The sequence below is a fragment of the Bradysia coprophila genome, assembly GCF_014529535.1.
Source record: "Bradysia coprophila strain Holo2 chromosome IV unlocalized genomic scaffold, BU_Bcop_v1 contig_81, whole genome shotgun sequence".
NCBI lineage: Eukaryota > Metazoa > Arthropoda > Insecta > Diptera > Sciaridae > Bradysia > Bradysia coprophila.
Window position 1 is genome coordinate 4,101,656 of NW_023503375.1, and position 25,897 is coordinate 4,127,552.

Below are 25,897 nucleotides of genomic sequence, written 5' to 3' on the forward strand. Positions count from 1 at the left end.
AAAATGTGTCGGTAAAAAAGAGTGACGTCATTTTCCCTAAATAAAGTTCAATGTTTCATTTTCCTTCTCATTTGTTATTTGTTCCCTGTACGCTGAGTAAGAATAATCTTGTCACGAAGAGGCAACATTTCTGCAAGGTCAATATCGATGAGAACGATAAAAATTTTTCACACTTCACTGGACGATAATATCGTCTAAAATGTTACATTTTAAAATATTTTCTGGACGATAATAGCGTTTTTTAGACGACGTTATCGAACTTAAAACGATATTATTTCATTTTAAGTCACTTACTTCTGATAATAGGGAACGTCAGATTTTTTTAAACAAAAAATCCAAACTAAAACGAAAACAGAAACACAAACAGAAAAGACAATTTGAGAGATCGACTAAAAAAAGTTGACTCCACGGATTTTAATTAATCAAAAATGCAGTGCATGATTCCAGGGATCCCGTGAAATAATATTTTTTCTCTTTGTTTTGGATTTTTCGTTCAAAATATTTGACGCTCCCTAGTCCCTAATATCTCCCATAAAATGGGAATATTGTTTTTTGGACGATAATGGCCTCTTGTCCTAACATAATTGGCGGAATGAGCTCTTTACTGATAATGGGCAAAGTGTTTCAGTTTTCTTATTTAATGTGACACAAAATATTTTCTTTTTTTAACTTAAGAGGCACCGGCACTTAGCTAAAATTGTAGCCTACATTTGCGTGTTTCGTATTTAATTTTTGTTAATATCTTTTCATCAGATTCCTTTTTGAAAAATGTACGACCGCAATTCCGACCACGAATCTGTTAGCTTTAAATAAAAAGTAGTTTTGATTGAAGTCGTTTGACCAGCTCTGAGAAAAGTGAGCAGTTAATGAAATTTTCATAAACTGCTCATTGTTCTCAGAGCAGGTCAAATTACTACAACCAAATATATTTTCTGTTGAAAGCTAACACATTTTTGGTCGGAATTTCGGTCGTACATTTTTGAAAAAGGATTCTGGTGGAAAGATATCGTCAAAAGTAAACTAAAATCCAATATTTAAAAATCGCCCTAATGTATGCTTTTCGGCAAAGTACTGGTGAGTACTGGTACTTGAGAAAGACGACGATATCTTTGTTCGCTCTTACCCATTATGGTTCGTAAAGTTCTTCGTAAGTATGTCAATTTTGTGAACTTTTGATATTTCTCCCATGATCTCCCATTTATGTCAAAAGTCTACGAAATCGCCATACTCACAAAATTTACGAGCCATAATGGTTTACTCTCATTGCCCAGATGTAGTATAGCCTTGGCCACAAAATTTCTGAAGAATGATGTAAGTATATGTGCGCATCACCTCAAAATCCTCTCCTACCAACGCAACGGCTAGGAAAAATTGGTTTAACAACCGGCTTGATATATAGATTGAGCTAGCACCGTTTATTGAATTGCAGTGACGAGCTTAGCCTAATGGCTTCACTTTAATGACTGTGTTTCTGTTCCCCGCAGTGAGATCTACAATTTTCGATTAGAGAGATCGTTTAGTTTATGGATTCATCGTTGGTGAAGTGGTTCCCTGTCGTTTGTTTATTGGACTTATCGTTCTTCTACTTGTTCTTATAATCTAGTTATCTCTACCTGACCTGTACAAATATCTTCGCTTTTCCGGTTCGAATTATAACCAGCATCTGCACCGTTCGTATTAACGAATTTCTTGCCATTCCCTTTAAGGAATAACTTAGCTATGTTATCCATGTCCCTTCCCTTCGTTTCTGGTACATAGCCAATGACAAAGCCTACGCCGAGGATGCACAGTAAGGAATACATCCAAAATGTTCCTGCGGTTGTTATTACCTAAAATGAAAGATGTAACGTCGTATATCGATAGATTGCCTACTCCGTGCGCGCTTACCTCTTCCAACGGATGATACGTTTTGATCACCAGAAACATGATACCCAAGTTCATCGATCCAGCGATTGAACTCAGCAAACTTCGTTGAGCTGCAGGGAATATTTCTCCCATCAGTAGAAACGGAATGCAACCGAATCCAATGGAAAATCCAACCATAAATACAATTAGGCTAACTAGGGGAAGGTAGCCAAACGATTCATTTCCCTGTGCGTTCAAATAGAAAGCAACTCCCATTGCGGCATTCGAAACGCACATGATGAGTCCAGACGCAATTAGCAGCGGTTTTCTGCCAGATTTATCGACAAATAGCAGGGAAGTAATGTTACTGACTAATTGTACTGTTCCCACGAGTATTGTAGCCAAGTGGCCATCGATTGAACTTCCTAATTCCACGTTTGTAGTTCAAGTTTGAATTTATCTTTCGAAAATGCTTTGCAGTCTTACCTGAAGAGCGGAATATTTCGACGGTAAAAAATATTATCGAATCGATTCCACTGAGTTGTTGGATGGCTAGCAAAGTTAACCCGATTGCCAAAGGCATGAGGATAGGTCGACTCATTAGCGTCTTCGAGGAATGGTGGTTTTCGTTGGGCGCATGTTTTTGAGGAAAACTGATGACACCAACACATTGATCGAAATTTGGATAAATTCTGAAAAAATCGCAAAGCAGATACTAGTACACCAACCTTCGTCCTCCGTTCTCCGGGAGTGTTTTATCCATTTTCGGAATACTTTCCAGTCCCAACCAGCGACTAGATTTTTCTGCTTCTTCGTTTAAATTTTTACTACGCAACCACACCGGTGATCTGGGCATCGTTATCATAATTAGCGTCAGAGACACTGCCAATAAAAAACCAAACTTAGAAAATTCACAGTTCAATCTGTTGAACATTTACCTGCAACACCACAACTTGTCCACGCTAAATTGTACCACGACAGAAACGAACCGAGAATGTAAGAAGTTAAGATACCGCCGGACATTGAGATCGACGGAAAAGAGCCGATAATTCCTCTGATTTTCGGGTCAGTGCATTCAGTTACCTGATGAAAACAAAAATTTACTCCTACGATCGAATCGAAAATATTTGTTTACTTGCATAGATCTGCGCTGACGGTAATGTCAGTCCAACACAGAAACCCGATAGCACTCTACCAGCTAAGAAAACTGGCCAATATGTAGCATTGGCAATCACAATCCAGGATAGAACCCATATCGGAGCAGCTGTTAGAATTGTGTACTTTCGGCCAATAAAGTGCATCAATGGACCAGCTACAAGGCTACCTACAAATGCTCCGGCTGGAGGAATCGAACCTATTCGAATAAACAATTTTGTAGCTCATTCAACTGAAATTCAATTTTCTTATTGACAACCAAATCTTACTTGCCCACGAAGCAATATCCTTTGTCGGAAGTAAATCAGAGTCGATTTCCTTTATACTGGGAATCGCTGGTGCTGAGTACCCTCGAACGAGTCCGATGCAAAAGTATGACATGGATACGCATACTGCAAGCAAAGCCTAGGAGTGGAAGTAGAGTGTTATTTGATTATCAAAATTTGATATGATCCAGCTCCTGGCGTGGACAAACTTTATACCAAGTTCTAAATATAAAGTGGACAGTTGGTCAGTCAATTACAAATACGACAAATGATAAATCTTAGGCTTGATTTCCATTCTCATTCTCATTTCTATCGTTTAAAGAGTAAAAGGAGAGAAAATGGAGTGCTTTCTTCGTAGGTGGAAAAGCAGACTTAAGGAAACCGAAACACAACCAAAGACATTCGTCGATTGTAAGCTAACACTTCCCTCGGATATATGACATATTGCACGAACATGCATAGTTTTTGAGATTTTGCGTTAGTGCGTCTGAGTCTGAAGCAGACTTCACTTCTGAAGTCGTGGTCAGTGGTCATGGTCGTGTTTCAACACGCAGACCACCCACACCGCCTTTAAATGCGGTAAACTAAATAAAATGTACGTCCCAAATGAAGTAATGATTGAAAGTTTCAACGATGTTTTACGACGCTTCAATGGTCGAATAACATTTGCTAATCTAGATTCTTATTGTCGATGCAATCTAGATGCTTATTTACAATCTCTACAAATCTTTTTGGAGCATAAAGGTCACCTAAATGTGTCTAATACCAACTACGGAAATGTGATGGTATCTCCGATTCGTTAAGAGCATAACTTTAATGTTTGTTATCAAATTTTATTGTTTATTAACGGTTCGAACATGTACCGGATTCCATTGATTACGATCATTATAGAGGGTTGTGTTGATTTGTGGTTTAACGATTGAGCCGCGAAAGAATATAATCTCGTGAAATTGTTACTGCATCAGTAGTGAGTGAGGATCTGCTAACATTTCAATGTTCTCATTCGTTTACGTCCTCTTAATATTTTCGCTGCAGTTATTCAATGTACGAAGTAATATAATTAGAAAAACAACGAGTGGTGATGTTAAAGGTATTGAGCAGACCACTTCGTTGGGTCAAAAATACTATGCATTCCGATCCGTTCCATATGCAGAAGTACCTATTACCGGCATTGATCCGTATACCGGACACAAAGTTGACCGACGGTTCAAGGTTCTTGATCATTTATTGAATTAATTTGTCAAAACTTGCTACATTTGCTACTTCCTGAAGGCACCTGAACCGCTCACACAACGCACTTGGCTCAGCCCTCTGCACGTTATGGACTTCAAAGAATCTTGTCTAGAGTCGACCAACCTAATTCCCACCGCACAGAAAACTGGTGAAGACTGCCTGTATTTGAACATTTATATTCCAGGTTCGCATAACGTTCGATTCTTCTATTGTGTGTGTGCGCAAAACAGAGTTTAGACACCCAACGCAATAAAAGTGGCGCAGTCTAAAATCACTTTAGCTCACAAAGACGATCTGTTGTTGCAAGTTAATTTATTAAGTTTAAACAAACAGCTGGCGGAGCGGAGAAAAAGCCTGTTCTGTTTTGGGTGCATGGAGGAGGATTTACGGAAGGTGGCCATCGTGAAGCTCTATACGGTCCTGATTTTCTACTTGCCGAGGATGTTGTCGTTGTTGCGGTACAATATCGGCTCGGCATTTTCGGTTTTTTGAATCTGGGCGAAGGTAATTACACCGGAAACATGGGACTGAAAGATCAACAGTTGGCGCTGAAATGGGTTTACTTTAACATTGAAAATTTCTCTGGAAACAAGAGGGAAATTCTGCTATTCGGAGAGAGTGCTGGTGAATTTGAATATGAAAACTAATCGGGTAACGCAAATTTGTAACGTTCCAACAAATTGATTTAGGCGGTGCATCGACTACGTTTCATATGCTTAACAAAGAATCGCGAAAGTACTTTACACGGGCTATGGTCATGAGTGGATCGGTCTACAGCTACTTTGCGTTTACAGAAACCAATCATCTAGAGAAATTTGGAGAATGTTCTCATACAAAGGATGTTAATCAGATGATTGAATATATGAAAACAGCTGATGCTAGAGACATCGTTCAATGTTATTACAGACCCGATTGGGGGCCGACTCTAAAACCGGAATGGGTTCCAACAATTGAGCCAGATGGTACGGTGAATGCTATGTTATTTGAGCCACCGACCGTTATCTGGACATCTAAAATGGCTCCGGTTGTGGATACATTGTTTACAATGGTCAATCAGGTTTGGTCTGGTTAATCGATTTGCAGAAAACAAAATTTCATTCGAAAAATTTCTTTCTTCTCCTTTTACCAGGAACAAGTTACATTTGATCCGTCATTGCTTACACGAACGGATCCGTTGATTACGGCAGATGGAGAGTCATCGATTCGACTGCCATTTGATCATTTAGATGCTACAACTTTCCCTGATGTACTGAAATTACAGTCGACGACTTTGAAATAAGTGACACATTCTGTTACAGCTGATCCACTCATACATACCAACGTCTTTAAACGAGCTTACCACTACCGCCCGCTTGTATGTAACTACTTATAAGCTTACGTACCCTTTTTTGTCAGTATGAGTCGATCAGCTGAGCTGAAACAAAATGTGGCGACGACTGTACAAAATAAGGGAAAAGAAACCAAAAATTCCAACGACCTTTTACTTTCAGGAATACAAAAAAGCTCTGAAGGAATTGAGAGCCGCTTATTATTCCGGTGGCACAGACCCTAACACGATAAAGAAGGAAAATATTGCACTGATGTCGGACTTGAACTTCAATTACAGTGTTCTAAAGTCGGTTAAACTTCAAGTAGCTGCCAACGGTGACCAGAGAAACACATTCTTTTTGAGGTATTCGTGGCCCAAATTAGAAATTTTAAATGAAAGCAAAGCTGGCGGTATATCTAATGCTTACTTCTCTTCTCATAAGGTTTGGAATGAACGATAAACTCAACTGGATTCAACATTTGCATAAACAAAAGCATATGGGAGCTGCTCATGCAGAGGAACTGTGCTACATTTTCCAGTAAAAATTAATATTTTTTGATCCTTTGATTGAATCTATATCACGATTTCGTTCATCCAGTTGTCACATGTTAGACAAAGATAAGGTATATGACGAAGTGTTGTCGAAGAACACCAGTGATACGTACAAACTCATCCAGCGACTTGTGAAAACCGTCACAAATTTCGCACGGAAAGGGTACATTTCTATTGCAATTTATTTTTCAGAATTTTTCTTTCATTTCCGCAATCATTACAGGGATCCAACAATTGAACCTGACAACCCATACAGACGAATCCAACATTCAGATAAGATTTTCGTTCACGAACTCACCAATGAGCCTAAAATAGCCATTTACTATGACGTCGAAAAGGAACTTAAATACGACACTTGGCGTGAGATTGAAGAAAGGCACTCAAAACTGCAAATCCTAGAAAGGGAACTACTAAATGATAAAAATTTGTGATCGCCTTGAAGCAGAGCCTGTATTAATTTGAGTATGATGAGTCGGAGAGACAATAAAATTTGTTAAGTATAATGAGGAACGGTTGTTCGTTCTTTCAATCAATCAAAAAACCTCAAAGATTTCAGTGTGTCAAAAGTCACGGTGGGGCTGAACGAACTTTAAATAAACATGTCGACTTCCATCTCGGTTCTTTTCATAGCTGAGTTAGGGGAGGCGTGTACTATCCAACGGCACATGTTGCAAGCGCAAGCGCTGAGCCGTTTCTGAGAACTAGGAATATCGTCGCCTGGCTCCGCGGAAGTTGCTGGACCAGTATTTGAAACTGGAATCGGTAGGGGGACAAATTTAGGGAAAATCCATGTAAAAATTATTGCTCTCGGTCATTTGGTCGCAGAGCAATAGAAGCTGAAAGTCGAAAATTCCACCTCTTCAAGGAGTGATGCCTCCTCGACGAAGTTCCCGATCCAGCACTTTAATAGCGTTTGTAGACAAAGTTAATGTGCTCTTTCGAATGGCAATAAATTTTTTTTGAAAGTGGTTTTTTTTAGTACATTTTCAGAAAAGTCACTTTTTTCCTACCCTCGGTGAACTTTGGCTGCTTCCATACCTTGCCGGTTGAAATATTTCAACACAACATACCTTTTTAATAGTTAGCCTGAAGTCCTACCTTTCCAATGATACCAAATATGCCATATATGATTCTCAGCAAGAACTGTTTATGATAAAGATTTTGCATCGAGGTCGGGCTACTAGCAAATTTAGGGTCATTGAAAACGAAATTTCTATTCTTATGCTTGTTATGGCAAAATAAGCAGATATTATACGACGGATAACTCACGTCAGTCGATTAGACATAGCTCATAGACAATAATTTGTAATATTTGTAAACGTTTTCAATGGTCCTAAATTCGCTAGTAGCCCGACCTCGATGCAAAATCTTTATCATAAATAGTTCGTGCTGAGCATCATACATGGCATATTGGGTATCATTGGAAAGCTTAGACTTCAGGCTAACTTGACCAAGGTATGTTGTGTTGAAATATTCCAACCGGCAAGGTATGGGAGTAGCCAAAGTTCACCGAGGGTAGCAAAAAAGTGACTTTTCTGAAAATGTACCAAAAGAAACCAATTTCAAAATTGTTTTATTATTATTCGAAAGAGCACATTACCCTAGTCTAGAAACGCTATTAAAGTGCTGGATCGGGAACTTCGTCGAGGAGGCATCACTCCTTGACGAGGTGGAATTTTCGACTTTCAGCTTCTATTGCTCTGCGACCAAATGACCGAGAGCAATAATTTTTACATGGTTGTTCTTAGAATTTGTCCCCCTACCGATTCCAGTTTCAAATACTGGTCCAGCACCTTCCGCGGAGCCAGGCGACGATATTCCTAGTTCTCAGAAACGGCTCAGCGGTTGCGCTTGCAACATGTGCCGTTGGATAGTACACGCCTCCCCTAACTCAGCTATGAAAAGAACCGAGATGGAAGTCGACATGTTTATTTAAAGTTCGTTCATCCCCACCGTGAAGTCTTTGAAATTTATTTATTTTTTGTCAGCAAATCACGAAAAATTGGGTGCGAGATTTGACCATTTTATCGGGAAAAGTCAAGAATACTATAGTTATCGTTGAATTTCGTAAAAGGATAAACTCGCTTGGAACGAAACTCCTTATTGTTGCCTTTCGTATAAGGATAAAATCATGTCCGCTCGTTAGTACGCATTAGTACTACAAAATTTTCCAAAAAAAAATTTAGTGACTGTATTTACAGCAACTTTTTGACTTCCCCCTCTTAACTCCAACGACCCCCAAACTTGTATATTTGGTCAAGAAAATTTTAGAAAAAAAATTGTGTCACAAGTCCCAGATGTTGAGGAAACTACTGTTAGGAAAATAGTTAAACTAGGGAAAAATATGTCCTGAATCATCTGCCAATTTGTGACGCAATTTTTTCTAAAAATTTCTTTCCTATATTTTTTGTGTCAATTTTTTGTTGATAAAGCTTTTACGTTGAGGCGCAGCGATGCAGTTATTTTGAAAGTAGAAACAAGGACTTGCGTCACACTTTCAACTTTTTAGGGTTTTTTTTCGCGGATATTAAATTTACTGACGAAAACATTAGAATTTTGATTACAACGTAACAATAAAGTATCATAAAACTAACTGACATATTTCTGGCCGAGACATTCTTCAAATCGATTTTTCACCATGAAGCCAAATGGAGAAAAATGTAGATCTGGTCGTGGTCAACATTTTTCTCCATTTGACCAAAAATGAGCCATCATGGCTTCATGGTGAAAAATAGATTTAAGGAATGTCTCGACCAGATATATGTCAGTAAGTTTTATGATTCTTTGCTGCCAAAAAGTTGCCGCAAAGTTTCTTAAATTTGCTGATAGCAGCAAAACCATTGAACTACGCAAAAATGTGTTACTTTTAACGGAAAAATTGTTTTCTGAGTTATAACCCACTTGGGGAAACATGTGCAGAACAGATTACATAAATTTACACATTTTGCAAAGGTTTCTCCAAGTGGGATAACTTTTCAACCACAAACCAATTTTTCTTTTAAAAGTAACACATTTTTGCGTGCTTTAATGGTTTTACTTTTTCAAAAAAAAAACATTTTTGTTCAAAGAAATCATCAAAAAAAAAAAATATTTTCCGCCTAAATGTAGACTACAAATATGCAAGGGGTTCATTGCTCTTAAGAGCGCTCACCCCTTGGCAAAATTCTAGCCTACATTTGTTCGCAAAAATATTCGTTTTTTGATGATTTCTCTGAACGAAAATCTTTTTTTGAAAAGGTAAAACCATTAAAGCATGTAAAAATGTGTTACTTTTGAAAGAAAAATTGGTTTGTGGGTGAAAAGTTATCCCACTTGGAGAAACCATTGCAAAATGTGTAAATTACAAGTAACACACTTTTGCTATACATGCTTTAATGGTTTTACTTTTTCAAAAAAAGATTTTCGTTTAGAGAAATCATCAAAAAACGAATATTTTTGCGCACAAATGTAGGTTAGAATTTTGCTAAGGGGTGAGCGCTCTTAAGAGGCACCGGTGCTTTGCTGAAAAGCATACATTTGGGCGTTTTTTCAATGCTGGATTTTAGTTTAATTTTGATGAAATCTTTCCACCAGAATCCTTTTTTCAAAAATGTACGACCGCAATTAACGACCACGAATCTGGTAGCTTTAAACAAAAATTATTTTTGATTGAATCAATTTGACCAGCCCTGAGAAAACTGAGCAGTTTATGAAAATTTCGTTAAACTGCTCGCGTTTCTCAGAGCCGGTCAAACGACTACATTTAAAACTAATTTTTGTTTAAAGCTACCACATTCGGAACATTCGTGGTCGGAATTGCGGTCGTACAATTTTCAAAAAGGATTCTGATGAAAAGATATCATCAAAAATGAAACACGAGGCACACAAATATAAACTACAATTTTAGCTAGGTACTGGTGCCTCTTAAGTCCTATCATTTTAATTTACATTGCCATTAATTTTGCTTGTAAAACAAAATAAATTAGCTCACAAACAGAATAAATTTTCCGGGGAACGTGCGGGAAATCACGGTTATGTTTAAACTATCTTGGTTGGCGATTCCGCGTAATTGTATGCCTTTCCCCAATAGTGCAAAATTTTTAATCGTTGAACTGTCCTTGAATTTTTAAATCTCTTCATTGAGGCTCCGAGCGTTCAGCTCAGACACAAACCAAAAATTGAAGAAAAAATAGCAATATTTAGGAACATAAATCTGTAACACTAAAGTAGGAAAAGACATTCTAATGAGGGGAAATACTTAATTTGGCCTTACTTTACCGAAATGTGGTCTCACATAATCACTTTTTAGAGTTCTATTCAATTAATTTTGCTATTTAAATCACCTCTGCAAGAATGCATTTAATTAAAAAATTCACAAAATAGTAACACTAATACGTTATTGCAAACATTTTTCACTGAAATTTGGTTCGACATTCTTAAAATTTGAGCATTTACCGTCACTATTAAATTTAAAAACTGTTTATTGTGTTAAAATCAGCCATTTTTCAATTTCGACACCGCGTCTTTGTTCACTTTGAAAAATTTCGTGAATGCTTGATGACATATTAAAACTTCGAAACGTGAAAACTAACCGTACTTTTAAAAAGAAAAACGGAAAAATAAAAATTTGAAAATGACAACAAAGAAATACATAAAATCTCATGTTTCAAACGTACGACGGATGAATGTGCGGTGATATTAATTTATGCTTCCGAGTTTTCGCTTAAACAACCGTAAAAATTGTTAAAATTTCTAGAAATCCTAATAAATACAATAAAGACATATGAGCACGGCACAGAAAATTCCTCGTTTACAATTTCCGGTCGGCATATAGTTGATCTGAACCATATATTGGGCGAGGTTCAGAGAATGAACTCGCATTCGTCTACTTGCAATCAACTATTTTCTTCTTCCCCATTCACTTGCATGAAGGCCATGTTACCGATTCTTCGTTCGTAACTAACATTACTTCAATATTCCGAAGATACAGAACTTTATTTTACCTGGAAAACATACTAATTCCAGAGGTGGTGTTATCTAACATGCAGAAAAAATTAAGTTAAAACGAATATACCAAGCCAAACAAACAGAGTATAGAGCATAGTTACTCTTCCCTTTCCCATGGATCGCGTGAAGCGAGAGTGGAGATAAAATGCTGTTTCGACCTCCGCATACAGTCGCGGTCAGAGGTTAGCGTGGTCTAACCACCTTCAGTCCATAATTATCCAAAATTGCTAAATTGTTCTTTAGCCTGGATGTATTAATCAATCCATGAAGGCCATGTTACCAATTTTATTTTAGTCAGTTTGCCCGTATATAAAGTGAAGCTCGAAATACCAATTCATTTTCGTAATAATCTAACTACCATTGTTATATAGATTGAACGCATTGTTCAATAATCTAATAATTTTTTAAATTCCTTTCAATGGCTTATTATTCGAAACTATCCGCGCAAAGTTTTAAACTTCGAAATACATAGATGGAACTGGGAGCCACAAAACAAATGTTCGAATTTTTATTGTTATTATTGGGATAACCCATAATATTATTAAGAATGATCACAAGCGTTTCATTCGAATGAAACGAGATGGCGACATAGTATTTGGTTTGTATCAAAACTGAAGACTCGGAACCTCTTAAGACGAATCTACACATGGCTAAATTGTTGCCTACATTTCCGGGCAAAATTATTATTATTTTGATGATAATTTTGGATTCGTATTCTTTTTGGAAAAAGTACGACCATCGTTTGGTGTTAAAATGTGTTAGGTCCCAAGTAGCATTTCAGAAAAAATAACTTATTCGTTAAAATAACGTTGTAGCAACGTTGCCACAACGGTTGTGCAACCGTTGTTGCCCGGTTATAGTTTAACCTACGTCAATTAACCGTTGGATAACCGTTAAACAACGAAAAAGTTAAAAATTATAGTTGCTCTACCTTAAATTTTTAACTTTTTCGTTGTTTAACTGTTATCCAACGGTTAATTGACCTAGGTTAAACTATAACCGGGCAACAACGGTTGCAAAACCGTTGTGACAACGTTGCTACAACGTTATTCTAACGAATAAGTTATTTTTTCTGAAATGCTACTTGGGGTTTCAGTTAAAATTTAAATGTTTGTGGTGATGTAACCCAGTGCCGGACTGGCTCAAAAAAGCCCTTCGGGCGTTGTATGAAGAAATTGTTCAAAAGGCCCTTCGTTGCCCCTTATCCATACAAAAATCAGAAAGCCATTCGGGAATCGCCCGAACGCCCATAGGGCCAGTCCGGCACTGATGTAACCTCAGTCTGAGAAAACTCAATATTTCACGAAAAATGACACATATTTTGAGTTTTCTCGGAGGTAGGTTACATCACTGTAAACATTTAAATTTTTAGTGAAAGCTAACACATTTTAACACCAAACGATGGTCGTACTTTTTCCAAAAAGGATGCGAGTCCAAAATAATAATAATTTTGCCCGGAAATGTAGGCAACAATTCAGCCATGTGTAGATTCGTCTTAAAACGCTATATTTTTAGTGGAAACATTACAACGACGCAAAGCATCTAGCTGGGTAATAGATGTTTTAACGCGTCAAATATAGTAGTATTTTGATACCAATAATACCATTGAAAGTTTCAACGATGTTTTATGGTGCTTCAATGGTTGTTTAACATTTGCTAATCTAGATTATAATTGCTTTTCGTTGTCGATGCAATCTAGATGTTCATTTATGAAACATATTGCAATACAAAATCTCTACAAATCTTTTTGGAGCATAAAGGTCACCTAAATATATCTAATACCACCACGGGCCTGACACTATTCACGCTATTACTCATTTTCTAAATGCTGCTATTCATAGAGTGTCCAGCCCGTGAATACCTACTACGGAAATGTGATGGTATCTCCGATTCGTTAAGAGCATAACTTTAATGTTTGTTATCAAATTTTATTGTTTATTGACGGTTCGAACATGTACCGGATTGCATTGATTACGATCATTATAGAGGGTTGTGTTGATTTGTGGTTTAACGATTGAGCCGCGAAAGAATATAATCTCGCGAAATTGTTACTGCATCAGTAGTGAGTGAGGATCTGCTAACATTTCAATGTTCTCGTTCGTTTACGTCCTCTTAATATTTTCGCTGCAGTTGTTCAATGTACGAAGTAATATAATTAGAAAAACAACGAGTGGTGATGTTAAAGGTATTGAGCAGACCAGTTCATTGGGCCAAAAATACTATGCATTCCGATCTGTTCCATATGCAGAAGTACCTATTACTGGCATTGATCCGTATACCGGACACAAGGTTGACCGACGGTTCAAGGTTTTTGATCATTTATTGAATTAATTTGTCAAAATTTGCTACATTTGCAACTTCCTGAAGGCACCTGAACCGCTCACACAACGCAATTGGCTCAGCCCTCTTCACGTTATGGACTTCAAAGAATCTTGTCTAGAGTCTACCAACCTAATTCCCACCGCACAGAAAACTGGTGAAGACTGCCTGTATTTGAACATTTATATTCCAGGTTCGCATAACGTTCGATTCTTCTATTGTGTGTGCGCAAAACAGAATTTAGACCCTCAAAAATGGGCCCAGTCTAAAATCACTTTTGCTCACAAAGACGATCTGTTGTTGCAAGTTAATTTATTAAGTTTAAACAAAAAGCTGGCGGAGCGGAGAAAAAGCCTGTGCTGTTTTGGGTGCATGGAGGAGGATTTACGGAAGGTGGCCATCGTGAAGCTCTATACGGTCCTGATTTTCTACTTGCCGAGGATGTTGTCGTTGTTGCGGTACAATATCGGCTCGGCATTTTCGGTTTTTTGAATCTGGGCGAAGGTAATTACACCGGAAACATGGGACTGAAAGATCAACAGTTGGCGCTGAAATGGGTTTACTTTAACATTGAAAATTTCTCTGGAAACAAGAGGGAAATTCTGCTATTCGGAGAGAGTGCTGGTGAATTTGAACATGAAAACTAATTGGGCAACGCAAATTTGTAACGTTCCAACAAATTGATTTAGGCGGTGCATCGACTACGTTTCATATGCTTAACAAAGAATCACGAAAGTACTTTACACGGGCTATGGTCATGAGTGGATCGGTCTACAGCTACTTTGCGTTTACAGCAACCAATCATCGAGAGAAATTCGGAGAATGTTCTCATACAAAGGATGTTAATCAGATGATTGAATATATGAAAACAGCTGATGCTAGAGACATCGTTCAATGTTATTACAGACCCGATTGGGGTCTGACTCTAAAACCGGAATGGGTTCCAACAATTGAGCCAGAAGGTACGGTGAATGCTATGCTAACTGAGTCACCGAACATTATTTGGACATCTGAAAAGGCTCCGGTTGTCGATACATTGTTTACAATGGTCAATCAGGTTTGGACAGGTTAATCGTTTTCACGCGAAAATTTTCTACATTTTCCGTTCACCAGGAACAAGTAACGTTTGATCCGTCATTGCTTACACGAACGGATCCGTTAATAACGGCAGATGGAGAGTCATCGATTAGACTGCCATTTGATCTTTTAGATGCAACTACTTTCCCTGATGTAGGAAATTACAGTTGAAATGAGCGACATTTTCCGTTACAGCTGATCAACTCAAACCTACTAAAGTCTTCTTACGTCTTTAAACAGGCTTAACACTACCACGCGCTTGAATGTAACTATTTCACCCGTATAAGCTAACGTAAGCACTTTTGTTGATATGAGTCTGACGTTAGCTGAGCTCTGTGTCTAACGTGATCAGCTGAGCTGAAACAAAATGCATCGCCGACTGTACAGACCAAGGGAAAAGAAACTAAAAATTCCAACGACCTTACTTTCAGGAATACAAAAAAGCTCTGAAGGAATTGAGAGGTGCTTATTATTCCGGTGGCACAGACCCTAACACGATAATGAAGGAAAATATTGCACTGATGTCGGACTTGAACTTCAATTACAGTGTTCTTAAGTCGGTTAAGCTTCAAGCATTTGCCAACGGTGACCAGAGAAACACATTCTTTTTGAGGTATTTGTGGCCCAAATTAGAAATTTTAAATGAAAGGAAAGCTGACCGCAACTAATGCTAACTTTTCATAAGATTTGGAATGAACGATAAACTCAACTGGATTCAACATTTGCATAAACAAAAGCATATGGGAGCTGCTCATGCAGAGGAACTGTGCTACATTTTCCAGTAAAAATTATTATTTTTTGATCCTTTGATTGAATCTGTATCACGATTTTGTTCATCCAGTTGTCACATGTTAGACAAAGATAAGGTATACGACGAGGTGTTGTCGAAGAACAGCAGTGATACGTACAAACTCATCCAGCGACTTGTGAAAACCGTGACAAATTTCGCACGGAAAGGGTACGTTTCCATTGAAATTTTTGTTTCCGAATTTTATAGACATTCCCGCCATAATTACAGTGACCCATCAATTGAACCCAACAATCCATACAGACGAATCCGACATTCAAATAAGATTTTCGTTCACGAACTCACCAATGAGCCTAAAATAGCCATTTACTATAACATCGTTAAGGAACTTAAATATGACACTTGGCGTGAGATTGAAGACAGGCACGCAAACCTACAATTCTTAGAAAGGGCACTAAATAATGAAGATACGTGGTTGCCCTGAAGCAGAGCCTGTATTAATGAGTCGGAGAGACAATAAAATTTCTTATGCACAATGACGAATTGATGTTTGCTCTTTTCATTCACTTAACGCCTAATATAAAAGTAGTCGACTAAGTACTAGTACATTACTATACAAGTGAAGTAATTTGATATCTCATCTCGTATCCAGATGGAAAAATGGTATGGAAAAATAGTTCCCAAAATGAATAATATCACGTGTATAAGTGAAGTGCTCGGTGATGTTGAACGTGTGGAAATAATAAAGTATGTTGAAAAAAACTGGAGAACAATAAACTATGAAACAACTATTGAAAATCTACTAAAAAAATTCGAAGATTCGTTAGAGGAGCGGAGTGAAAAGTCAATGTACAGAAGGAAATACGATGATATCAATGATAGATGGAGAGATTTTCTTTCTGATTCGAAGCAATATGGTGTGCCGATTGCCGGTCATTTTGACGACTGCCGTGGTAATTCCAGATGTTACTGTACACGTATTATTTTCGTATACCCAAGAGAGATTGCTTGTGAAATCGTCAACGCATATTATCCAGTTCCGTGTATTGTAGAGCAAGTACAATCATTTTGTTCGTACGAGGAAGTAACAACCAATTTCAAACATAACTGGAGACGAATGGACTTGAAAGTAGTGATGGAACAGCTTTTGGACATTTTACATTCAGCTAATCCTAAACTGTGCGAAAAACTCGAAAATTTCTATGATATGTCCAAATATAAGGATATAGAAAACATAGAACATTGTCCATATGATTGTATGTTTGTTTTTGATGAGTTTGGGGTGTACGATTGTACATTGACAGCGTATCGCCGCGGTCCAGTAACTTTTATCAACAACATTGTGGCTGAAATTTATGAAAAAAAATCCAACTTTAATCAAAACATTGGTATAATGCAAGTGTATGGAATAAGGAGAATTGGATAAATAAAATGATTAAATGAAATAAAAAAAGCTTTTTTTATTAATCGACAAGTATCCGCACAAACATGTCCGTAGACAGTCCAAGTCCAAAATTTAGAACCCGCCTCCTATAGAAGAAAAGACCCGCCTCTTTTCAATTTAAGTTCATAATGTTAACGCGAGGGGTAACCGACTCGGGTAATTGACTACACACCCTCAAAGGAATTGCCGGAGTATCCGGTAAATAATTGTAATTGACCGGAATTGACTGGAATTGACCGGAATTGACTGGAATTGACCGGAATTGACTGGAATTGACCGGAATTGACTGGAATTGATCGGAATTGACTGGAAATATGTGCAATTGTAAGGAATTGAAAGTAAATGAGAGTAAATGGTGATAAGTGTGATTATCGGAAAGAAGTACCAGCGAATGCAAAACCACATTATTTCCTTTTTGTTTTAATTTTATAATCTCCCGCGCAATAAATAACAGTGTACAGTGTTGATCAGTTCCATTTTAGAACAAGTCCAACGTTCTTTTATGTTCAAAAAAATGCACATTGAACGATTCTTCTTCAGTCGGTGGAATGTTAGGCTGGGGCATTGCCGATGCGAAATGCTCCAGTTTCAAACCAAATTTACAAAAAAGTGCATCACCGACAATATCATCTATTCCATCAACTTTTCAAAAGCGTAAAATCTTACGATGTCGATCACTTGAACGAAACAAAAAATTGAGTGCTTTGGCTTTTGCTGACGTGTGCTGAACATAGATACTTTACATTCACAATACATAAATCGCAAAGAAATGAAGTTTTTTTCATGTCTTGGGCATAAATTACGGAATTTTTCTCGTAACTTAGGCCTTCAGCATGAAAAGATGTATACGCATCTGTTGTGGACGGTATGCTTTTGGAAATTTCGCGGGTTGTAGCCCGAGCGAAGTAATACGTAAATAACTATTCCCGCACGATATATAAAGTCGTATTTCAGTTGTCAGATGCACAAAAGTTTTTCGTCATTTCCTGCATTGGTACAAAAAATACTATTTATCTAAAATAAACAATGATGTGAGATGTGAAATCATTTTTAACAAAACTGAATTCAATTGTACGGTTTAATCTAAATTGAAAAATCTCTTCTTAAAAGTATGAGTAAAAAGTAAAAATTCTGACAAAATGAGTCACAAATGTAGGACAATATGGTTGTTCCAAATTTTAGTTTGATATAGTCTGACGATTCTTTTTCCAAAATGCTTAAGGGTTTAACTTTGACTTTAAATTTATATCTATTTGAAAATATCGAGCAATTATTTCGAAAATTCGTGGAATTGAAGGAATTGATTGGAATTATAGTAATTGAAGGGCGAATCCGGCAAATAGTGGTGTTAATCCGGCAATTAAAGAAATAAAAGGAATTAAGAGCAATTAAAAGGAATTGAAAAATATTGACAGGAAGTACAGTGAACGACATCTCAAATGTCTCACTGTCAAATTTTTCTGAGAATTTTATTGTGTCATTGCAAATTCACAATGACACTCTCTGAAAAAAATGACAGTGAGACATTTGAGATGTCGTTCACTGTACCTTTAGAAATTGAAAGGGAATTGAAAGGGAGTGGAAAAAGAATTGAAAGGGAATTGAAAGAAATTGAAAGGAATTGAACGGAATTGAAAGGAAATAGAGCGAATCCGGCAATTAGACGAGTTGGTCCGGTAATTGAGGTAATTGAACGGAATTGAAAGGAATTAGGAATTGATTTGCCACCATTTTGGCCAGTCGGTTACCCCTCGTGTTAACGTTAAAGGTATGTCTAATTTAAGTGAAAGAGGCGTGTCTTTAAAACGAGCAGTCCATTTTAATAAAATAAAATATTTTATACCGATTCTGGACTGTCCAACTTTTTTCGCGAGTCTTATTTCTGGACTGTCCAACTTTTTCTTCGACCCTTATTTCTGGACGGTCCAATTTTCTACTTACAAATCAATTCTGGACTGTCCAACTTTTTTCGCGAGTCTTATTTCTGGACTGTCCAACTTTTTCTTCTACTCTTATTTCTGGACGGTCCAATTTTCTACTTACGAATCAATTCTGGACTGTCCAACTTTTTTCGCGAGTCTTATTTCTGGACTGTCCAAATTTTTCTTCGACTCTTATTTCTGGACGGTCCAATTTTCTACTTACGAATCAATTCTGGACTGTCCAACTTTTTTCGCGAGTCTTATTTCTGGACTGTCCAACTTTTTCTTCTACTCTTATTTCTGGACGGTCCAATTTTCTACTTACGAATCAATTCTGGACTGTCCAACTTTTTTCGCGAGTCTTATTTCTGGACTGTCCAAATTTTTCTTCTACTCTTATTTCTGGACGGTCCAATTTTCTACTTACAAATCAATTCTGGACTGTCCAACTTTTTTCGCGAGTCTTATTTCTGGACGGTCCAATTTTCTACTTACGAATCAATTCTGAACTGTCCAACTTTTTTCACGAGTCTTATTTCTGGACAGTCCAATTTTCTTCTTACGAATCAATTCTGGACTGTCCAACTTTTTTCGCGAGTCTTATTTCTGGACTGTCCAACTTTTTCTTCGACTCTTATTTCTACTTAGAATTGATTCGTAAGTAGAAAATTGGACCGTCCAGAAATAAGAGTCGAAGAAAAATTTGGACAGTCCAGAAATAAGACTCGCGAAAAAAGTTGGACAGTCCAGAATTGATTTGTAAGTAGAAAATTGGACCGTCCAGAAATAAGACTCGCGACAAAAGTTGGACAGTCCAGAAATAAGACTCGCGAAAAAAGTTGGACAGTCCAGAATTGATTCGTAAGAAAAAAATTGGACTGTCCAGAAATAAGAGTCGAAGAAAAAGTTGGACAGTCCAGAAATAAGACTCGCGAAAAAAGTTGGACAGTCCAGAATCGGTATAAAATATTTTATTTTATTAAAATGGACTGCCTGTTTTAAAGACACGGCTATTTCACTTAAATTAGACACACCTTTAACGTTAACATTATGAACTTAAATTGAAAAGAGGCTGGTCCTTTCTTCTACAGGAGGCGGGTTCTAAATTTTGGACTTGGACTAAGTTCGGAGATATTCCGCACAATATATAGCAACTCTATATTGATAATTTAAATACGTATTTCAAACGAATCGAGACCTACAAAAAATCCATAAAAAAGGAGTTGTGACAACCGATAAAAATAGTTCATACCCAAAAACGTTATTAACCGCAGAAACACGATGTAACACGTTAAAAAATGATTTCTAGGTCATCAAAAATACCTATAAAAACACGCCTTTGATAACATTCCCACAGTTACAATTTAAAATGACATCCGTAAAGAAGCATCTCCCTATCTTGAAACTTGTGCAAACGTCAAAGCCGAAACTCCGTCAGCAAATAATTTCACAATGCTATCTAGATTTCATTAAAACTATAGACGAATGTATTTACAATACTCTGAAAGGAAACATCCCGTGAAAGAGGAGCGAAATAATAAAATTGAAGAAGTTCAAAAAAATATTAAGAAGATTTGGCCGATGCGATGGATTAAATCAAACGAGGAAATTAATTATTCAAACTGGTGGTGCATTTCTGCCAACCTTACTTCGACCGATTATCAAAGCAGTAGAAGAACAGTTTCTTTTTCGAAAATCAAGATGAATATGTTGTACAAAAAAGAATTGCAATATACTCAACAAGTCCAACGAATCAGTAAAAACAAATCGAACGTAAAAATGTCTTAGCCATCGCTGTTACTCCATGCACACGTATTCCACATGGTGTGTGGACTTTGTGTCAAATAAAGGAACAACGATCATGAGATATGTTAGGAGCGACAATGAAAAAAATAAAAATATAGTTACAAATAGTACGAATTCAGTTAGAATTCTGCTACTGAAGAGAGAGGTCCTAGTGCTAAGATATAATAAGCATGTATTCACATTGCACGATTTGTCAGCGCAATTTCACCACTGGTTACAATTTGAGACGACATATGGAGACCATGCACAAAAATCAGGAAGATAGTGAAAAAAACGAAATGGAAAACATCAGTGAAAGTGATGGAGTAAGTGACACTGAAGAACAGAGCGAGACAAGCGAAAACGAGGAATCAAACGAAAGTTGCGACAGTAGACAGTAGACAGTAGACAGTAGACATTCAACGCGCTCAGACGTATTTTTTTATACTGTTCAAACCAGATTTTGTATCTGGATTAAGTTAAATCAAATTTTGAATCCGAATTCTCTTCAAGAAGGCGTTTTTGGATTAATTTTCTCCAAAATACTGCATAAAATCCTGAATATTGGCTAATACGATACATTTTTCATCAACACATTGGACGAAAATCAATTGTTTCCGCATACATTGCACACCGAAATCACATGCTCAGCGAGATTCCTGGAAACGACTCATTGTGTTGTTGGTCGATATATAGTGCTGTGATCGTACGACTGTTTGCGTTTGATTGTTTTTCAATCTGCGTGAATGACTTATGCACCATGCACGGATTTTATCTTAATTGAATTTAGGATGGGAATTCGTGTTGCTATTTACCTTATCTAAATTAATCTAGGATAAAGTAAATTTCTTAGTTTTACTCGCATGTTCTGTTCGATACATTGCTTTGAGGTTAAGCGCTACAATCTTTTTGTTGTGTGAATGTGTTTTATCCGCTTCGGTTGTGCATTGCAGCTCTATAAGACCTAATCACACAGCAGCCTACTCATCGGCTCAATGGCCCCATACAAATGTTTTACATGCAAATCGAGCATCACCAAGACAAACAGTGGCTCTACGTGCACTAGCTGCAAAAAACATTTCCATTGGAATTGCTGCAACCTGCAAGATAAAGTCATCCGAGAACTCGCTAGTGGACGTACAGATCAATGGAACTGCATTCAATGTGAGAAACGGAAGTCTATTCCATCGGGCTCCGTTTCTAATGCCAAGCCCAAGACCACTCCACGGAATCAAACAACAAGTTCATCAGAAATCACCGATTCAAATGACAATATGTTAAGCATCCAGCGTATTAACAGTGTTGTTAATGAAATGAGGAATTATTTGGACGAGAAATTTGGTGAACTACAAGATATCACAAGGGTGCTAAACGATCATGGCCATCGCATCAACCAACTTGAGGAGGACAATAAAACGTCTACATTCAACCAACGACATCTGGATGTACGAGTCGATAATTTAGAACAGGCTGCATTGTCACTTAGTGTTGAAATTAATGGAATTCCTTTATCGCATCCTGACAATTCCACCGACATCGTTCAAGTAATCGGTTCCAGTATTTCCTGCCAAATTTCACCTGATGATTGGACCAACATCTACAGACAACATCGGCAAACGAATCAAAATACACCTCCATCAATCATTCTCTTCTTCAAAGAAGCTTCAAAAAGAGAGGAATTTCTGACAGCAGCGAGAAAGAATCGTGGCTTAACTACTAAGGTACTCGGTATGAATTGCAAAGAAACCTTTATTTTTGTTAATGAACATTTGACTAGAGCGAGAAAGAAATTATTTTATACGGCAAAGCTATTCAAAAGTGCAAACAACTTTAAGTATTTATGGACAAGCAAGGGAAAAATATATCTGAGGAAGAATGATGGTTGTCAGGCGATTAACGTAAATTTTTACACCAATTTTGACAGGCTTCATGGAAGTGATTAGCTTCATTACATGCATTCGATCGTTTCATGTTGATTTTTCGTTGAATTTGTTTTTGAATTTTATTTTTTTTTTATTTTTTTTAATTTTTTGTTTATTCTATTCTGAAATTATTTTTTGAATTTTCACAACACTCACTATGAGTTCCATCGGTGAATTACCGATATTTCTGAACGACGAATTTGATAGTGTAACGAAATTTTGTAAGTCGTCCGCTGCTCTGATAGACGGACTACGTGTTTTTCAAGTAAATTTTAGAAGCATAAAAGATTTGAATCGGTTCGACTTGTTTGTAAGCTTCGTGGGAAAATTTCCCAGTATCTATGATGTGATTATTATTGGAGAATCCTGGATAGGAGTTGATGAAGAAGATCTTTACGTTTTGCCGGGCTATAACGCTTGTTTTGCGTCTAAAAATGGCTTTGGTGGTGGCTTAGCTGTCTTTGTTCTGGACAGTTTGAGTTTTTCGGTTGATGAGATCGTCAGTACTTCCTTTTTTTCCATTTCTTTGACTGTTCGTTTGCCGGCGAACGACATAGCTTCCAAGTTTAAGATTCATTCCTACTACAGGCCTCCTGTTGAATCTAATGCAGATGAGTTTCTTGACCACTTGGCAAAAGCCATTGATGAAGATAAGTTCGGTATGATAGCAGGCGATTTAAACATTGACATGTTGAGTAACAGTCTTCGCCGTGTGTCTTCAGTCAAACGACGCTATGCCAACATTTTGGAGAGTTGTAACTATGCCATTGGTAATAACAAGGTGACTAGGCCACAAAGTAAGACGATGCTAGACCATGCAGTTTTTAATTGTGACAAGGCTGTCACCTTCCACTGTGCAACTATTGCACATCAATACAGTGACCACAACGTCGTTATCTCTACTGTGCCACTCCCGGCAAGTGACAAGTATGTCTATGTCACCAAAACTGTCACCGATTATGATAAAGTCACTGCTAAACTTTCACAGCTTTATGATCCGGCAGCTTTGCCTCAGTCGGATGATGTCAATGTGCTTTATTCTTTCTTTTCTTCTTCTTTCAAATCAACGGTTTCCCAATACTCCTGCGCCAGGAAACTTAGGGTTAAAAGAAAGCACTTGAACTGTCCGTTTATGAATGAACACCTTGAGTATTTGACTCGAAAGATTGGTAACTTGAGGAGAAAGATTAAGAAGAAGCGTCGTTCGCGGCTCGATTTCTCTCACCTAGACAGCAAACTTGAAGTACTGAAGGTTGAATTTGAGAGGTACCGGACTCAGTACAAAGAGTGTTATTACGAAGACTTGTTCAGGGAATGCGATGATTCCAGGCGCATGTGGAAGAATATAAACGGTCTATTGGGTAGATCGAAACGTAAAAAGCAAACGGTTTCTCTGAGGAGTAATGGATCGGCCATTAGTGAAAGCTTGGTATCTCGATATTTTAACGAGTTTTTCGCGAAGGTGGGTGAAGATTTAGCCGATAGTATTCCGGCGACTGATCAAGATGATCTAAATGAGTTTAACACTTTGACGGATAATCCGTTGTCCATTTTTTTTGACCCTGTGACTGACGATGAAATCGTGGCGATTATTGCCAAGATGGAAGTAGACAAGGCTCCAGGACACGATGGGATATCGGTTGGTTCCTTAAAGTGTTGTTCGTCCGCGATTGCACCATTTTTGTGCGATATATTCAATCTCTGTTTATTCTATGGCAAGTATCCTGACGGGCTTAAGGTTGCCTTGGTCGTGCCTGCTTATAAAAAGGGTTTGGAAGATGAAGTAGGAAACTATCGACCAATTTCGCTGCTACCAGCGGTTAATAAGATTTTAGAAATTGTCATTCAACGCGCTCTCACTCGCTTCCTCAAGAGTTGCAACTTTTTCAATGTACGCCAGTATGGATTTAGGGATGGGAGCGGTACGCACACTGCTTTGTTTGAGCTGATCAATGTGATTAATAAGGACATTGATGATAAGAAGGTGGTCTCTGGACTGTTTATAGACCTGTCCAAAGCGTTTGACACAGTTGTCCACAAGCTGCTTCTCATCAAGTTAGAGCGTGCTGGGGTGAGGGGTGTTGCACACGATTTGATCAGAAGCTATCTGACCGATAGAAAGCAGTGCACGGTGTGTAATGGAGTCACTAGTCCGTTGGTTGATGTGACGATCGGTGTTCCGCAAGGTGGCGTCCTGTCACCTTTGCTTTTTGTAGTGTTCATTAACGATTTTTTCAAGCTGCCGATCCATTCCACTCCCTTCGGATTTGCCGACGATACGAATATGTTCGTCTCTTCTGCAGTCGTCGCTCAAAACGTTTCCGATCTATCCGAAGACTTGCGGGTTGTTGCTGAGTATTTCCGTTTGAACAAGCTTACTCTCAACCTGAATAAGACGAAGCTGGTTCACTTTCGCAAGCCTCATGTGAAGGTTGACGGTCAGCCAGTTTTAACCTTTAACGGCGTTGAGATTAATGTTTTTTCCTCGGTCAAATGTCTCGGCTTGACTCTTGATCAGTTTGTGAGTTGGGACGATCACATTTCCAATTTGTGTTCGATTGTGTCCAAGCGAATTGGAGTACTTAAGCGTCTACGCTTCTTGCCCAAAAAGATCCTTCGCCTGATATACTTTTCTACTGTTCATTGCCATTTGACGTATTGTGTTGGCGTGTGGGGTTCTGCCAAAAAGTCATTGATTGAAAGGCTTCACGGTTTGCACAAGAGAGCGCTAAAAGCCACCCACCGACTGCCATTGAGGTACCCAACTGAGCGTCTTTTTGGCGAGCAATTTCCGAATGTATTAACGGTACAGCGTATGTACGAATACGCGGTCTGCAAATTCGTTTTTTGTTGCATCAATGATCTGAAACATCACTCGCTGCAGTTCTCGGACAATCTTAATTGCTACCAAACAAGGTATTCATACTTGCTGAAGAAACCTAAGATTTCGTCGAACTATGGTAAACGTTGCCTGCTTTATTCTGGTCCGACTCTATTTAATGGCCTTCCGCCAACGATCAGAAATTCACTTACCCTCAATCAATTTTGTCGTTCGTTGAAAGCGTATTTACTGACGCGACTCGATTCTAATTAAAGTAAATCAGCTGTAAACGAAAATCACGATCGAATAAAGAGCAAATATCACTTCTATCTGTTTAAGAATTTAATATGAAGATTTAAGATACAACCATCACCTCATGGTACTTTTCGCCTTGCTAGCTGTCCTTGTTGTCTAGATTTATATCAACTTTATTAATTTGATTTTATGTTAAACTGTTGTAGCTCCTTAGAATTGTAACGCATACTGGAGCTACGCTGTGTGTTTAATGTTAGA

General features: G+C 37.8%; 2 protein-coding genes across 2 annotated transcripts in view; one reads left to right on the forward strand and one right to left on the reverse strand.

Annotated features, from left to right (window-relative positions):
* Positions 1-1,090: 1,090 nt before the first annotated feature.
* Positions 1,091-25,897, reverse strand: part of LOC119072514 (facilitated trehalose transporter Tret1-like) — a 31,822-nt gene continuing 7,015 nt past the window's right edge. The window contains exons 2-8 of the mRNA XM_037177756.1: positions 3,270-3,405; positions 2,985-3,199; positions 2,784-2,928; positions 2,574-2,727; positions 2,332-2,498; positions 1,888-2,270; positions 1,091-1,829 (exon numbers count right to left, since the gene is read on the reverse strand). Of these exons, the coding sequence (XP_037033651.1) occupies positions 1,593-1,829; positions 1,888-2,270; positions 2,332-2,498; positions 2,574-2,727; positions 2,784-2,928; positions 2,985-3,199; positions 3,270-3,405 (1,437 nt within the window). The 3' untranslated portion in view covers positions 1,091-1,592. The remainder of the gene's footprint in view (positions 1,830-1,887; positions 2,271-2,331; positions 2,499-2,573; positions 2,728-2,783; positions 2,929-2,984; positions 3,200-3,269; positions 3,406-25,897) is intronic.
* On the forward strand, positions 13,422-16,029 carry LOC119072511 (venom carboxylesterase-6-like). Its single transcript, XM_037177754.1, has 9 exons — positions 13,422-13,653; positions 13,714-13,858; positions 13,999-14,289; positions 14,355-14,722; positions 14,779-14,895; positions 15,174-15,355; positions 15,428-15,523; positions 15,584-15,700; positions 15,761-16,029. Exons 1-9 carry the CDS (start codon positions 13,435-13,437, stop codon positions 15,972-15,974), a joined length of 1,749 nt encoding a protein of 582 aa, XP_037033649.1. The 5' UTR covers positions 13,422-13,434; the 3' UTR covers positions 15,975-16,029.

Bases quoted from the DNA above. Each gene is read 5' to 3' on its own strand.
- LOC119072511 (XM_037177754.1), top strand. From the start codon at position 13,435: ATGTTCTCGTTCGTTTACGTCCTCTTAATATTTTCGCTGCAGTTGTTC. The intron at 13,654-13,713 runs GTTTTTGATCAT...AACTTCCTGAAG, and splicing joins AGGTTGACCGACGGTTCAAG to GCACCTGAACCGCTCACACA. The intron at 14,723-14,778 runs GTTTGGACAGGT...TCCGTTCACCAG, and splicing joins TGTTTACAATGGTCAATCAG to GAACAAGTAACGTTTGATCC.